Raw genomic sequence first — 17,182 nt, forward strand, 5'->3', positions numbered from 1 at the left:
GGGTGGCTCAGTGGTTGAGCGTCTACTTTCAGCTCAGGTCGTGATCCCGAGGTCCTGGGATCGAGTCCTGCATCAGGTTCCCTGCAGGGAGCCTGCTTCTCCCTCTGCCTACGTCTCTGCCTCTCTCTCTGTCTCTCATGAATAAATCTTTTTAAAAAATAAATAAAATCTTTTTAAAAAATAAAAGGTTTGAGAAAACGTGATCTGGACTGTAGAGTCAGAAAGAGCTGGTTCAAGTCGCCCCTGTGCTCGCTAACCCATGTGCTAACCCTAACCCTGTGCTCACTAACCCATTGGGCTGGGTCTGTCTCCCACCCTGTACGAGGAGAGCCGTAGTTCACCCACTGGGATCGTGCACAGCCCCGTGCTCTCTCTGCGCCTGGCACAGGTGGATGGTCCCCACCCCATGAGGCCCGCCCTGATCCCCCTCTTCCCTGACCTCCCCTTCCCATAGCACTTCCATTCCACAGTCTGTTTGCTGTTTGCCACTGAGCGACTGTCCGATTACTATGAACTTGTCAGGTACAGGTTTCATCTCCTCCACACTTGAAAGCAGGATCTTTGTAGGTACTTTCCTGGATACCTCTCAATAGCCTGGACCCATGGGAGCAGCCGTGGTATCTTGAATGGGACTTGCACCCACGTTATCTCATCTTGATCCTAAAAACAACCACATAAAATCGGAAATTAGGGATCTTATTTTAGAAATGGAACACCTGACGCTCAGAGAGGCAGAGTGTCTTTTCCAAGGTTAGCAGGAGTCGGAATGGGGAGTAGAAACCCAGGACCACAGGCTCCTGGTCCAGGACTCTGCTGTGCACTTGCTGTGGCTTCAGATGGGGTGAGGCTGCAGGCCCAGTGATGAGGACCACGATTGCCAAAGGTGCTCCCAAAGGCCTAGCTGAGCGATCCAGCCCCAGCCTACCGGCCAGTGGGGAAAACCAACCTGGGGCTTCCAAAGCCCTTGGAAAGACGCTCTCCACTTTCCCCAGGAAGCAGGCTTACATCATTCTAGGGTCCGCTGGGGCCCAAACCGAGGAGGCAGGCTCATTGGAAGAACAGGCCTGTCCCATGCCTGAGAGCTGGGCTCGGGCGCCCCAGGATGCACATCCAGTTCAGAAATGCTAGCTGGGCTGGGAGAGGCACCCATGGGATATGTTCAAGAAGAATACAGGTGGGCCCACTAGGAGCCTTGACCACAAATGCCTCTTTGTCCACATGCACCCTGAGGAGGGGGGGCAGTGGGGAGATGGGGAGAGGGAAGGAAAGGCAGAGAGTGGGGCAGAGCAGAAAGGGGGAGGGGGACTGTGGGGGAAAGAGTGGAGGAGAGATGGAGGAGGAAGAGGTGAAGTCAGATGGGAAAATAATCCCAGGTATAGCCTGTGGGCTCCACCCAGGGAGGGTTCCGGGGAGCCTGTCTGGTCAGCTGACCTGTATGTCACCAAAGCTGTGGAACTAGGCATTTCTCAGAAGGCCCATGCGGATCCCCCTGGCCATGGCAGACACAGGCTGGGGGCCCCGAGGACCTGGGGTGGAGGTTGGGGGGCCGCACAGAGCCCTTCTTCCCCTGCCTCGTGTTCTGCTCTGGTAAGTGAGCATCGGGGGGGTGCCACACCTGTGCTGTGCACATCCTGGCATTGATTCCTCTGCACCCCTGGAGGTAGTGAGGCTTATTAGCCTCCCTTACATAAGAGCAGAGGTAGCACAGAGAGGTTAAGTGGTTTGCCCAAGTCACGCAGCGAGGCAGCCCCAAAGGTGGCACCGCCTCTGGAGCTATGTGGCTCCCAGTCTTGTTCTTGTCCCCCTTCCCTGCACAGCCACTCATGAAACCCTCCGGTGAAGTCTACACTGGGCAAAAATGTAATGCTGGGGCCTTATCAACAGGCCGGGCTCAGCCCACCCCAGGTGCCAGGCCGTGGGCTGTGCTTGGAATGGGAAGAGAATTTGTCGTCCTGCTTGCCAGCTGTGGGCTAGAAAGTGGCTCCCTGAGCCTTGTGTTCTGTGTCCAGCTGTCTCTCCACCAGGGGTAGGGGAGGTCTCTTAGGGGAGGGGCTCAGCCTGTTAGGGGCTAGGTGCCCAGCAGGTGCCCCCAGAGCATCCAGGACACATGTGGGCTGCCCAGGAAGAGCAGAGACCAGTCTTCAGTGAGGCTCAAAGGCCCTGGGGTCACCACTTGCCATCACGGAGCTGAGACTAACTTCCTGGGAAGAGAGAGCCGGTGACACAGTAGAGACTAGTCGCCGAGGGAGAGGTGCTGGCTGTCCAGGGGCTCCGAGGAGTCTGGGGCTATGGAGTCCCACGTTGAGTCCGGCCCTCAAAGGCTCAGGCTGGCCTGGGCAGGGAAGAGGCGTGAAGGTGTTCCAGCCCGGGAATGCAGCAGCAAGGAACAGGAGATGGAATTTCTTTCCTTCTCTTTCATGGGAACTGTGGAATCTAGAATGTTCTACCTGGAAAGGACAGAGCAACTTCTAGCATTCCCATATCAGACTGAATTTTTGCCAGGTCTATGCTATATTTTTCATACTGTATTTTTTTTAATCGATTCATTATTTTTTAACTTAGCCTTATTAGCAGTAGTATCTGTGAAATTGTGGATTTAGCATGCAAGTTATATTATTTCTAATGCAAATTAAAATAAACATGTAACGACTCAAATTAAACACTTCATCTCTGTACCGTGTAAGGGGATCATCCGTGACCACCTGGGGCCCCACCCTGGGCATCGCTGGTGTAATCCTGATGCAGAGTTGACACCCTGAGAGTGGAGAAGGTGCGGGTGGGGGGCCCCCTGGGGGGCAGGTGGGAAGAGGATTTGCCTGCAGGTGAGAAACCCTCCCTGAGAACCTCCTTACTGGATCTGAACTCCTTCCTTCAATGAGGAGAACTTTGCAGCTGAGCTCCCGGCTTTATTTCAATCCAATGCAAAGTTTTGTTTTCAAATCCCCAGAGTTAATGTCCTGATTCTGTGCTGCCTTTTGTCTTTCCTTCCCGTGGAAATTTCCTGTAGGGAAATAACCCTTGCCTCTTTCTGTCCCGAGATGGGGCAGGAGACAACAGGAGATTTGGCAGGAGCGGGAAGGCATTGATAGCGGCAGAGTTGGGCCAAGAGCATACTCATTTACAGAGGGCTGTCGAGCTCTAGCTGTATGCCAGGCCGTGGTACCTGCGTGGGGCCTGCTGTACTTGGAGGCATGCCTACCAGGAGAACACGGATTTGGGTTCCATCTGTGAGGATGACCATTTGTAGGGCTTCCCCCTAGGGGGCACCATCCTGTAGTGAAGCTGGACTCCATTGTGTGCTGTCCACCTGCTCCGGCCACCCACTCGTGCACATCTGCGTTCTCAGCTGCAGGGCACAGGACACGCATGCAGCAGGGGCCGGCTGGCTGGCTGGTTGGCTGGCTGGTTCGCTGGTTGGCTGGCTGGTTGGTTGGTTGGTTGGTTGGCTGGTTGGTTGGTTGGTTGGTTGGTTGTTGGCTGGTTGGTTGGTTGGTTGTTGGCTGGTTGGTTGGTTGGTTGGTTGGTTGGCTGGTTGGTTGGCTGGCTGGCTGGTTGGTTGGTTGGTTGATTGGTTAGAGCTCGTGTTATCAATGGCGGGTTGAGAGGGGGGTGGGCTCTCAAAATTTAGTGCGTTTCTGTCTTACTGAGCATTTCCTGTAGGTGGGTGAAAAGCTGAATTAAAATGCTAGTCTCTGGTCCCATCCCCCAAATCCTGGGTTCAGTAGGTCTGGACTGGGACCCAGGGATCTGTATTTCTCACCAACAATGTGAGAGGCTCAGATGATTTTGATCCAGGTAATTAATCCTCAACCCCACACTGAGAAACCTTGTTCCAAAGGGTATTTCCGGCACAGGAAAGAGTCTCAGATTTCCAGTCAGGGGACCTGTGTTCAGGGCTCTACTTATTAGCTGTGTGACCTTGGAGCAGTCACTTGAACCCTCTGTGCCTAGTGATGATGATGATGATGATGATGATGATGATAGATGGGACTATGAGATTTCTGAAGGTGCATTTGTGGATTAGAAGCTCTAGAGAGAACCAGAGGAGGGGAGGATAATGGATGGTCATTTGTCTCTTTGCACAGGTCCCCCCTCCCTCACCAACAGCAGTGTTCTTTGTCCTTTTAGACACCCAGCTGCCTCTGGAGGTACAGACCTCCATACTGAATTGAGCTCAGTCTTTGATACGCAGAAGGCAGCCCATATGTGTTGTTGGGCGGATGGTCTGCTCTGTCACATGCCATGTCCCTGGGAAGTGAAAGGACCTTACACATTTTCTGGAAGGTGGATGGGAGTGTGTACCAAAGGCAGGAAATGTATGAGTGCCCTCATGCGCGTCTATGCTCTTACAGGACTTACTAGGAGAGGAAGTCCTCTAGCCCAGGGCTGGGCACACAGAGGTTGGGCGCTTCCTCCTCTCTCTCCACTTTCTTCCCCCCCAGTGCCCAGCCAAGGCCCTTCCCAAAGCAGTGACCTGCCTGACCCTTGTCTTTCCTGGTCCCTCACAGATGTCCTGGCGCCCACAATACCGCAGCTCCAAGTTCCGGAATGTCTACGGGAAGGTGGCCAACCGGGAGCACTGCTTCGACGGTATCCCCATCACCAAAAATGTGCACGATAACCACTTCTGTGCTGTCAACGCCCGCTTCCTGGCCATCGTCACCGAGAGTGCAGGAGGCGGCTCCTTCCTGGTCATCCCCCTGGAGCAGGTAGGACTTGCACCTCTCTGGCCGGGCAGCTGTCCCGAGCAAGGAGAAGCCTTGGCCGGTCGCTGCTGAGACTGTTGCCCCCATTTCTCTCTGTGCCCCTTGCCTTTTTACTGTGTTCGTCATGTGTCTGGTGGCTATGCCCTCCCCAGGGTTTTCCTGAGAGTCACCAGAACAAATGCAGGCCAGGATCCAGGAGACCTGAGATGCGTTCCCAAAACTTCCCCAAAGATTGCTTCCCTAAAGCGCTTGGATAAGTCACTTCCCTTCATCTGCATGGTTTTCCCGTCAACACTCTGGACTGGAACATCCGATCCCTAGGTGATCTCCGGGATCGGGTCCAGCTCTGCAATTCTGTGTCCTGGATGTCCTTTTGTTTTGTTTTAAAGGTCTTATTTATTGATCTGACAAGGGAGAGAGAGCATATGAGCAAGGGGGGAGGAGGAAGAGGAGAGTGAGAAGCAGACTCCCCGCTGAGCAGGGAGCCCCATGAGGGGCTGGATCCCTGAGCTGACCTGAGCCGAACACAGATGCTTAACCAACTGAGCCACCCAGGCACCCCTGGATGTCCTCTTGGTTTGGAGCTGGAAGGGATGAAGACCCAGCCATAGGCACACGGGGCATCTGCAAAAATGACACACTCATTAAAAAAAAAAAAAATTGCAAGCTCTCCACTGAGAGGCTGGAAATAATTTACCTTCTCTGTCATCCCCACTTCCTAGCTAAAGGTTTTCCCCCTTCTGTGGCTGCCTTTGTGACTCTAACAAATTAAATCTGCAAAGCCTAGATCATGAAATTTTGAAGCTCTGCATTCAGGCAGAGTCCCTGGAGGCCCGTGGGAGGTCACGCGCCTCAGGGAAAGTGCTCGTTGTCAGTCTGGCTTGTTTATGGCTGAGCTCTCCCTTCCCGGCCTGACTCATCTCCACTCCCACCCTCCACCAAACCACTCAGGGGAGGAGGAGGTACGTGCGGAAGGAAGCCTTAGTTTTCGAAATCTATCATCAGTTGGTGGTGGAGGATGGATTTTTCCAGTCTCTCCTACCCACGGTGGGAGAACAGAGATTTGGGAAAGCCTTGGGCCATATCTTCCTTCCCAAGATACTGAAGACAGAGCCTGATGCACAGACAGGTCTGAGGAGCCATGACCTAGGTGGCAGGAGGTCTGGGTTCTAGCTGGCTCTGCTACCTGCCAGCCATGTGATCTCAGGCACGCCCCTTAACCCCACTGTACCTTATCTTCCCATAATGGTAAAATGAGGATGCTGAATCCTCCTCCGTCTCCATGTGCAATGTCGGCATGGAGTGGGATGGTAGACAGAGAAGCTCCTTGTGAACCACGTAGCATGTTAAAGATGTTTGGGTATTTTCCTGGGAAAATCTATTAGCTCTGCTCATGGACTTGGCCTACAGATGCCCATAGCAGCTATAACACATTTGGAAGGATTCTGAAATGTAGCTTGTCTCCCCTCTCAAACCAGAGGGGTTCAGATATCTGTCTACCTTGGGGACCAGCTAAGCTCCAGCCACAGCAGGTCCTCAGCCACGTGGGGGGTGGTTCTTACAGAGGCTCAAGCCCATTGCCGACACCCTGCGATACTTCACTGTGTGGCTTACAAAGGTCAGTAGTCAGTACCTTGTGCTGAAAGACCAATTCATTCTGGGCGTGTTAAAGATCTAAACACCAAAAGAAAAGAGAAGGAAGAGAGAAGAAGAGAGAGAAGAAAAGCTGCAAGTATATTACAGAAAAAGAGAGTGTTTTTAAAATCATGCAACAAGGAAAGGCTTTCTAAACAAGAATCCCAGAACCATAAAGGAAGTGATTAATAGGTTAAAACAAGTTTTTTAAAAGGCAAAGTTTCTATACCACAGTGAGTGAGACATGTAAGGAGACTTAAAGACAAACCCCATAACTGATACAGACAAAAAATCCATGTCCAAAATAGATAAGGATTCCAGAAAAAGAAAAAAAAAAACCAGAAAACAGTAAAGGATATGAATAAGCAGTTCACAGAATATGAAAATAAGTCTTTTAGCCTACTAAAATAGGAATAGAAAATCTTTAAAAAAAAAAAAAAAGAAAGAAAGAAAGAAAGAAAAGAGGGTGGGTGCCTGGGTGGCTGTCAGTTAAGCATCTTCCTTCAGCTCAGGTCATGATCCCAGGGTTCTAGGATCAAGCCCCACATTGGGGAGCCTGCTTCTCCCTCTCCTTCTGCTCCTTCCCTCCCTGACCCCCTGTTCGTGATCACACATTCTCTCTCTTTCAAATAAATAAAAATATTTTAATAAAATAAAATAAAATAGAAAAAGATTTAAAAGAGTAGTTATCTTTGGTATTATCCAGGGTGTGAGAGAGCAGGTGCCCAAGTACATTGTTGGTGTGTTTGATGTTTTTACATCAAATTTACAGGTAACTTGACAATAACTGTTAACATACAAATGCACATGTCCACTGGCCTAGCATGTCCACTTCTTAGAATCTATCCAACAGAAATATTCTCAAGTATACCACCCTAAAAAAATGTTTGCAACATTTTCTTAGTACTCCTTTTTTTTTTTTTAGAATTTTAAAATTTCTACAGAGATAAAATTTCTCTCTCAAATGGCTTAAAAGTTTCTAAACTCTTCTTCTCAGTTTCTGTAATGGTACCAAAGAGTTTTATATTGTCGGTAGCACTAGAATATGATCAGATTTTGTAAACACTTCATGGACAACAGGAAAAAAGATACTCTTTTACAGAGCATGAGGCTACATAGAGATAATGTGTATGTGGACACATTCATATATTCAATGAACACCGAGATTTTCAACTTTATTTGTTCCTGTCTTGTGATACATTGTGTTTAATTCGATTGCTAGGGACTGTAGTGATGGCTCACTCTACCAGTTGGTTTCTGTTGTTTTCTCTGAATTCAGTAGGTTTTCACTTTACATAAGTACATGATGGTTCATGCAGCACTTTTATAGTAACGAAAATTAGAAGCAACCTGCAGGTCTATCATAAGGAAATTTGTGAATGAATGAATTAGGGACATCCACATGAAGGGAAGCTAAGCAGTCATCAAAACTAATGATGTAGGGATGCCTGTGTGGCTCAGTGGTTGAGCATCTGCCTTTGGCTCAGATCATGATCCCGGGGTCCGAGGATTGAGTCCTGCATCAAGCTCGCCACAGGTAGCCTGCTTATCCCTCTGCCCATGTCTCTGACTCTCATTGTGTGTCTCTCATGAATAAATAAATAAAATCTTAAAAAAAAAAAACTGACGATGTAGAACAACTAGTTGTTCCCAAGTGCCCAGCTCAGAATCCCTTTACACTTTTTAAAAGTATGGAGGAGGGGAACCCTGGGTGGCGCAGCAGTTTGGTGCCTGCCTTTGGCCCAGGGCGTGATCCTGGAGACCCGGGATCGAATCCCACGTCGGGCTCCCGGTGCATGGAGCCTGCTTCTCCCTCTGCCTGTGTCTCTGCCTCTCTCTCTCTCTCTCTCTCTCTGTGACTATCATAAATAAAATAAAATAAAATAATTAAAAAAAAATAAAAATAAAAGTATGGAGGACACCAAAGAGCTTCTACTTAGATGGGTCCTATCTATCAATATTTGGTATATTCAAAATGAAAATGAAGGAATTTCAAAAATATCTATCTGTTAATTCATTTAAAATATGAATTTTTTTATTCCTCCCCCCTTGCAGGCGAGCCCACTTCTCCTTCTGCCTGTGTCTCTGTCTCTCTCTGTGTGTCTCTCAAAAATAAATAAATACAATAAAATCTTTTTAAAAAGTAAACAAAAGAAAAAAGAAAAAAAGATAATTCCTATCTGTCCATCTACCTATCTAGAAAAGACTAGGCGGGTATACACCTAAGGTTAAGGTTAGAGGTGCCTGGGTGGCTTAGTCAGTCATCCCACTCTTGAATTTGGCTTAGGTCATGATCTTGGGGTCGTGGGATCCAGCCCCACTTTGGGTGCCGCACTCAGCTTGGGTCCTACTTGAGATTCTCTCTCTCTTTCAAATAAATAAATAATAAATAAAATATTTTTAAAAATAACATTAATGAACCCATTTCTGAACGCCTGGGTGGCTCAGCAGTTAAGTGTCTCCATTTAGCTCAGGGCATGATCCTGGGGTTCCCAGATCGAGTCCCACATCAGGCTTTCTGCATGGAGCCTGTTTCTCCCTCTGCTTGTGTCTCTGCCTCTCTCTCTCTCTCTGTGTCTCTCATGAATAAATAAATAAAATGTTTTTTTTTTAATGAACCCATTTCATGTTCTCCCAAGAAACATATTTTTATGAAAAATAACTATTTTCCAAAATACAAAGAATTAATGAGAAAGGCATTGTTTTGCCCCTTTGTAAATCTCTTTAAGTTAGTCTAGCTTAATAGAAGTTTTGTGTGTTACGTATGTATATATTAGAAGATTTGTGTGTTTACTTTTGCATTCAGCCTATCCTAAATACCGTGCACACAGCCTCTGGAAACTCCACTGTACGCTCCTCAGAGAATGGCAGTGAAAAGGCAAATAATGTCCTCATATTATTTTTAAAATTGCTTCAACCCAACAGAATCCCTGAAAATCTTGGGAATCCCTAGGGATCCCCCAAACACACTTTAAGAACCACTGATGCAAGAGAGTATTTCATGAGAGAAAATTTTATGATGTATTGTTAAGTGAAACAAAAAGGCAAGATATCATTAATCCCATTAGAAAACTTGTATCTGGGACGCCTGGGTGGCTCAGTCGGTTAAGCATCAGGACTCTTGGTTTCCGCTCAGTTCATGATCTCCGGGTCATGAGGTGGTGCCCAGAGTCTGGCTCCACACTCAGCCTGGAGTCCACTTAAGATTCTTTTCCTCTGCCCTTCCCCTGCTCGCGTGTGCACATGCTCTCTCACTCTTTCTCTCTCTCTCAAATAAATAAATAAATCTCTTAATAAGAAAAAAAGAGGGGCACCTGGGTGGTTCAAAGGTTGAGCGTCTTGCCTTTGGCTCAGATGGTGATCCCGGGATCCTGGGATCGAGTCCCACTTCGGGCTCCCCCGCAGGGAGCCCACTTCTCCTTCTGCCTGTGTCTCTGCCTCTCTCTGTGTCTCTCAAAAATAAATAAATAAAATAAAATCTTTTAAAAAAGGAAAAAAAAAAGCTAATTTCTATCTGTCCATCTACCTATCTGGAAAAGACTAGATGAGTATACACCTAAGGTTAATAGCGGTCATCTCTGAGTACTGGGATCATGAAGGTTCTTTCACTTTCTTCTTTTTCCATAGCTATAGCTTCTAAATTTTTTAGGCGAACATTTAGTGTTTTGTGTCTAAGAAAAAAAAATAAATAAATAAAAGCGCTCTGTTGGCATAAAGAAGGAGCGAGCCCCTGAGGTTTGAGAGGCTGTAGAGAGGAGCTCAGTCCAGCCCTCCATTATGTTGGTTGCAAATGTTTTCTCCCAGAGTTAAACATGCTTAAGAGCTTGCTGGAGAAAAGGGTAACAAGGCAGAGGTACCCACAGTGAGGATGAGGGTGGCAGTGTGATGGGTGAGTGAGGCGACCCTGATCTGGGGGGTTCACTTAGTTGAGGCAGGACCCAGTATCTGAGACCATGTGGACCAAGGTTCTACACCCAAAAAGTGGCTCCTTCGGAACCAGGCCAGATGCCTGCCACCCATCCTGCTGTGTGGGCCGAGGCTGTCAGTGTCCTGCCCGCTGTGACCCCGCTGAGCCCACAGGCATGGCCCGGCTGGCCTGGGGACAGGGCTTACCAGCTCTAACAGGAAAGCCAAATTCAGAACCCTCTCATTATCTGTCAGCAGAAGAGATGAGCTGTTCCATATTGGCCAATTTCTAGAAAGAAGGTTATAGCACCTAAAAAAGCACCAGGTTCTCTTCTCTGTTTGATAGAAATCTCTCTAAATACAGTTTCCTGTGTTTTCCAGTACAAACACCGAGAGGAGTTTGGCCCTTTCTTAGTGGATTCTAATCATTGCTTTGAGCGTTAATTATGAGCTGTGGACTCATGGGGACACACTTTTGTCCCTACACCAAATGGCTCCAGGCTATTCCCCGCCCCCGCCACCCTCCCTCTCCAGCAACTGGAAGGCCACAGAACATGTCTGCTTTTGTAGTTCTTTTCTTTTAAGATTTTATTTATTTACTCATAAGACACACACACACAGAGGCAGAGACACAGGCAGAGGGAGAAGCAGGCTCCCTGCGGGGAACCTAAGGGCGGACTCGATCCCAGGACCCCTGGATCATGACCTGAACCAAAGGCAGATGCTCAACCACTGAGCCACCCAGGCGTCCCTGTAGTTCTTTCCTGAACTTTTTCCATCTACTATCAGGTGTCCTCATTCCTTTCTTGCTTCTCTGAGAGGTTCGGGGCCGCATGAGAATAGCGCTCCCTGGGACCCCCCCAGACGCGTACCCCAAAGACCAAGCCTTCTGAGGGAGGCTCCAGCTGTCCCTTTGTTCATGTTCCTTCAAAGCTGGCTTGCCTGAGATTTCAATATCTGCTATGGAAAAGTTGTCCCTTAGGTAGGAGGCATGTCCCCAACAACTGCAAACGACAGCAGTGGGGTCCAACAAAATCTGAAACGCCGTCCTCTTGGGTGGTGGGTGGAGCCATCCGCATTTTACAGTTGGGGAAACTGAGGCTGGTCAGCGCCGGAGCTGGCCCCAAAGCCAGCTTACTTCTTCCTGAACCCACGGCTGTCTGCACTGCTCACGACTCCGGTGAGCAGATACGTTGCGGCTGGCTGGCAGATCTTGAAGACGTGCATTTGTCTTCCCTGGGGCTCTTGTTCGGCTGCCGCTGTGAAGGCCAGAGCCTGTTTTTTCCTAGTTAACATTCAGCCGCCAGCTCTCTCCTCTCTGGAGTGGAATGTTAAGCTGCAGATGGGGGAGCAATCAGCACCCTGATTGCCTGGCACAGCTGGAGGGGCCTTATGAATATTCCAGAGACCAGGCATGGTGCCCAGCGGCCTGATTAACCACTTGGGCCTCCCCAGGTGCACCGCCCCTTCCCTGTTGCACCCCACCCCGGCTGCCTGCCGCCTCCAGATCCGGGCTGCAGGGAGGCCGAGGCTGGAGGCAGAGGGTCTCGCACGCTGACAGCTCCGTGGTAGCGCCCCCAGCATCTGCTAGAAGAGGCATGGAACCTGGCCTGGGCATCAGGAGTCCGGATTGTCCCCGTAACCTGCTGGTGCTCCGTGCTGGCCGCACACTAGGATCACCTGGGCAGATGTTGAGAGTCTAACCCACCTGCTGCTTCTGAATCTCCCTTCAAGTCCCATGATGAAACTATAGTTACTCTCCCCATTTTACAGATAGTCATTCTCCCCATTTTAGAGATGAGGAAACAGAGGCTCGGAGAAGGCAAATTGACTCTTTCAAGGTTTCGCAGCCCCCAAGCTGCAGAGTTTAAACACAGAGCTCTCCCAGCAGCGGGCCTGCCCACCTTAGAAGGGTGGCGTAGGCAGAGGCACGTCTAGAGATGTGCCTTGTACTGTTACTACTGTTGTTTGAAGGTCTCCAAGGACTTCCTTGGACATGAATTCAACCAGTACGTTGTGAGCTCTTCTGCTTTGCCAACACCATGTGTCCGTCCCTGCTGGAAGCCAGGAGAGCAGGTATTCCCTAGACTCTGTGGCAGGCTTTGTCTCTGAAGGCCTGAAGCAGCAGTTTCAGTCAGCAGGAAGGGATGGAGAGAGGTGTCCCTGGAGCAGGAAGCCAGACAAGAAGGTGTCCTTCCTGCAGTCAGCGGGCATGGACTGAGCACCCAGCCTGCTACCGGGCACTGGGGACCCAGGTCCCCGAGAGGCTCATCTGTGGGTGGGCCAGGCAGGGGGGAGTTCCCTGGGAGGGTCCTGCCCATGGACGCCTTGCACATTGAACCAGCCCTGCAGTGTGTCAGGAAGCTTTTGAACGTGCCTATCTTAACTGCCGCCTGTCAGCTGTTCAGAACGACGGGGCAGTCTTACGTTCTCTGGAAACTGGGAGCCCGGTTAATTTGTGTTCAGATTCAGCTGCATATAGTGCAAATAACTTGATTCTGGGATTGGGATGCTAGGCTTGGTCTCCAGGTGGGGGGTCATTTCAACCCCCTGGTGCAAGCCCTGTGGCCTCCCCCACCACTCCCCATGCCTGTTAGGACTCGGTGACCTGGTGATGGGACACGTCCCCCTTGGACTTGGCTCTGGGGTGCTGTGTTCTCCTCCTCCAACCCCATCAGTGTGCCCTCTCTTGCTTTTGGTCCTGTCTTCGGTGTTCAAGGATAGGAAGTCTAACCGGGGCTGGGCACTTGCTCCCCGTCTCCCCAGCCCTGCAAGGGTGGGTGGTAGAGGCCAGCTTGAGCCAGAATGGGAGCTGCCCAAGGCATCTCAGTGAGGAGGGCAGAGCCCAGGAGGAAGAGAGCAGCACGGGACGGGAGCCAAGCGATCAGGCTCTAGAAGCAGACAGACCTTGCTTGAATCTCTGCCTTGCCACTTAGTTGCTGTGCGACCTCAGGTGAGACGCTTAACCGTCCTGTGCCTTAGTTTTCCCTTCTACAAAGTGATGGGGTTGGGCCACACACTCTCTCCTGTTCTCTTTCCCTCTAACACCGTTTTGTTCAAATATGTCCTTACCAGTGTGCTGGTGACCATGCAGAACAAGGCTCCTTCTCAGCCCCTGACGCCCAACTCCAATGAGGCCAGTTCCATGAAGCTTTCCCCATCCCAATACCCACCCAGAGGTAGTCTGCGACTGTCGCTGTTAGGGTACTTCCTAAATGCTTCATTATGTCCTAAGTGGTTAGTGTATCCATCCATCTATCCATCCCCGCACCCATCCATACATCCATGCATCCATCCACCTCCTCACCCACCCATCCACCCATCCACCCACCCACTCATCCATTCAACAAATGTTTATTGAGCTCCTACCATGCTTCAGTCCCAGTTCCAAGACCAGGGATACAGCGGTAAACAAGACCAAGAGCTTGTCAGCATGAAGTTTGCAGTTCAGTTAGTTGCTTTGATTGGCCTGAGGGCCCTGAGGGTGGGGAACGTGTCTGACTTGTACAGGCCCTCCGTGCACACAGTAGGTGCTCAGCAAGGGGGCACTGGGCTGACCTGAGGCCAGGTGCCGAGGCTCTCGTGCCCCACCTCCCCATCCCGTGCCCCAATCTCTCTGCTGGCCCTGGGAGCCCTGCTCCTACAGGCCCTAGTGACAGCGTGGTCCCCCGCGGGGGCTTCCCAGTCTCAAGAGGGGGCTGCACTCCCCCCTTAAAGCTCTTAGAACAGTATTGCCGGCCCAGCTGCTCTTACTCTGGAATCACCCCAGAAGTTGGCAGACCAGTTAGCTCCATGACTCACAGTACGTTTGAGGCCTGATAATAAAAGAAGGGCGAGAAACGAGTGCCCAGCTCAGTGCTGAAGATTATAATAAAATCAGACTTTTTGCTCCCCCAAAGCCTTTGCTGCCATTCCAGATTTCTGGAACACTGTCTCCCTGTCACTCCCTGCCCCAGCACTGAGCTCCTCAACCCTGCTGGCTCCCGTGGAAAAGCCCTAAATCTCCATCACTGCTCCCCTCTGCATGTGGGTCTCCCCCTCTGGGAGGTGGAGGGGGAATTCAGAGAGTCTTTTCCAAATCCATTTTTCAGATCTTTCCTCAATCGTTCTTTGTTCTTCAAGCTGCCTTCCGCTTGGTGCAATTTGCATCTCAAAGCCTGTGACAGCCTGAATGTACAGTAAGTGACTTTGGGGAAGGGGAGGGGGGAGAATTGTGCTCTGAGAGAAGTCACAACTTCATTCCATTTGTCTGAGGGCTCAAGATTGACAGCCTGGCTTTGTGTTTTTCCCTTTTTTGGAAGAATGACTGCTTATTTTTGTGAAAAGTGAAGGCATGCTCTTCGGCAGACATGGAAGGGTTGCTCGCTTATTTTAGTTCAGGTTGTGGGCTGAGACCCTCTGGATTTGAGGTACGGGGGACCAGGGAAGCAGCCCGACTGGTGGATATCCCGAGAGGTCAAAGAATCCATCCCTCTGCCTCGGGTCAGGGCCTCTGCTGAGCTGTCTCCCTGGCTTCATTCCTAGCACAGCCAGTGAGGCTGGAAATAATAGGACCTGGTTCACTAGGACTTTGTGAGCTTGGGCCCTGAGCCTAACCCCACCGTCCCCTCCCTCACACCAGAGGCACCAGCCTGGACGCCAGACCAGTTTGCCAGATAGCTGGATCTGCTCTCCACTTTCCTTCTCAGGCCTAGAGCCTCCCACAGCTTTAGAAATCTCAGCTCCAGCCCTGAGCTGTGAACCCCTGGGCATGCTCCATCTCTGTGCCTCGCTTTCTCTTCTCTGTGAGTGTTGTTCACTAAGTAGGAGCTCGGTGGTCACAAGGGCTTTTGCCCACTGCCTTCTCTTCTTTGGTCCACCTGGGCCCAGAAGTAGCCCATGGGGCACCCCCCGGCCTGCAGCCAGCAAGAAGGAGGCTTGTCTCTGGCCGTCTAACTGTCTCGGTTGCTACAGTCAGTGAGCACTGTAGAGAGAAGGCACTCGCAGCCCAGTCATTGGTGCCCCAAAGGGCATGGGGACAGTGATGCAGGGGATGTGATTGATGGGAATGCTTAGAGGAAGGCGAGCTTGGGGAGGGGCCGGGGTGCCTCTGTAGTCAGCCTGGCCGCTTATCTGGAGTCCACCTGTCTGCCAGGGTTAAATGAGATAAGGCATGGAGAGGTTTACCATGGGGTCGGGGGTACAGCAAGGGCTCGATAAACCGAGTTATCGTAACGTCTATCATAACTGCTATAATACACTTCTATCACGACTTATAGTTCTATCATAACTGCCATAACACGCTTCACATCATGGGGAGAAGAGGTGCTGGAGACTGGGACAGGGGCTTTCTGGAGTCTAGCTGGCTCGGATCTGAGGCACAGGACCTCTAGGTGGGCATGAGTTTGAGATTCTGTGCTCTGAGCTGGCCTGGGTCCTCACAGTCTTCATAGCCCTTGTCCTCCTACCACCACCACCCCCAGCCACCTCCCCAGTACCCCAATTCCGGCCGTGCGTTGACACAATGCCGGAGTCGGAGGAGCCTCCAGTGATCACATGTTCTAAGCACCAAGTTGCACCCATAGAAAATCCTGGCCCCAAAGAGAAGTGTCTTCCCAAGGGTGCAGGGCACCCCTCGGTACCCCCAGGGCTCTTTCCCAGGGCTCCTCACCCTCAGCCCTTTGCCAGATTCCCAAAGCAGACCTACTGAGGTATTGGTGGTGGCCAAGGGAATTTGCATTTGCTAAAAGTCAGGGTGAGATTTAAGGAGCAAATCCGTGAGACCCCAAGGGATGTGTAGCCAGTAGTAGAATTTCAGCCCATGAGATCTGCTCACCCAGGGTGGCCGTCCCCAAGGGCCAGAGAGAAACTTGCCTGTTTTCTGAGGTCTGGGGCTGTGAGGCCGCAGCATCTGGAGCTCCCTCCTCCAGGGTCCATGAACCCCAGACACTTCAGGAGCAAAGTGATGGTAGAGGGTACCCCAGGGCTGTGGGAGGGAGTGGAACTGAGGTGGCCTGGCTTGAAACAGGGAATCTCCCTGGGGACCAGTGGGGTCCTGAGGCCTTGGCCAAGACCCCTACCAACTGGCCCCTCTCATGACAGCTTCCAGATCAATGAGTGTGTGTTTGCCTTGCCTGAGAAACTCCAAGCCTGATTCAGTCCTAAGGCAAGCTTTCATTTTAGGATGGTCTTCCTGAAGTCTCTGTCCCCATCACCATCCCAAGGCTCTTAAAGGGCCAGGTCACCTTAAGGTGCAGGGATAGGTCACAGCACTCAGCCTCTTTAAGATGAGAGATAGGGACGTCTGGGGGGCTCAATTGGTTACATGTCTGCCTTTGGCTCAGGTCATGATCCCAGGGTCCTGGGATTGAGCCCCACGTCAGGCTCCCTGCTTGGCAGGGAGTCTGCTTCTTTCTCTGCCTCTGCCCCTCCCCCGACTCATGTTTGCATGCACTTGCTCTCTCTCTCTCAAATAAATAAATAAAATCTTAAAACAAAAACCAAAAAACAAGAGATGGCTTTGTAGCCTCAGCATCACATGGTGCTAGCCTGTCCTTCCCCCTTTCTATTCCACTCAGCCAAGACCTTGATTTTAGTTGCTAAGCAATCTATGCCTAAGTTTCCAAGTGGGTCACCATGAGGTGAACACAGGAGGGGGCAGGTAGGGACGGCCCTACTCAGAACCTTGCACTTCATAGGTGGAAACCCTGAAGGCCCAGATAGGGCTAGGGACTTGGTCAAGGCTGCACAGCTGGCAGGTCCCATGTGTCAGAGGATCCACTGGGCCCGCAAATCCTTCCACATCTCATTTCCCCGTGCCCCTCCCCTCACCAAGAGAAGCACCCAGGCAGCAGCAACACCATCAGGACTTTCTATGAGAAGCTTCCATCTACCCAGACAGGGAGGCAGATTCCCAGTGATGAGATAGGAAGGCTCTGCCGTCGGTGCGCCTGGAT

The 17,182-nt window shown here is 50.8% G+C and overlaps 1 protein-coding gene across 5 annotated transcripts in view; it reads left to right on the forward strand.

Annotated features, from left to right (window-relative positions):
- CORO2B (coronin 2B) overlaps window positions 1–17,182 on the forward strand; it is a 134,326-nt gene that overhangs the window by 62,529 nt on the left and 54,615 nt on the right. For all 5 annotated transcript variants that reach the window (XM_072809369.1, XM_072809370.1, XM_072809374.1 and 2 more), the window contains exon 2: window positions 4,509–4,709. In XM_072809369.1, the coding sequence (XP_072665470.1) occupies window positions 4,509–4,709 (201 nt within the window). The remainder of the gene's footprint in view (window positions 1–4,508; window positions 4,710–17,182) is intronic.

The sequence above is a fragment of the Canis lupus genome, chromosome 32 (assembly GCF_048164855.1).
Source record: "Canis lupus baileyi chromosome 32, mCanLup2.hap1, whole genome shotgun sequence".
NCBI classification, from domain to species: domain Eukaryota; kingdom Metazoa; phylum Chordata; class Mammalia; order Carnivora; family Canidae; genus Canis; species Canis lupus.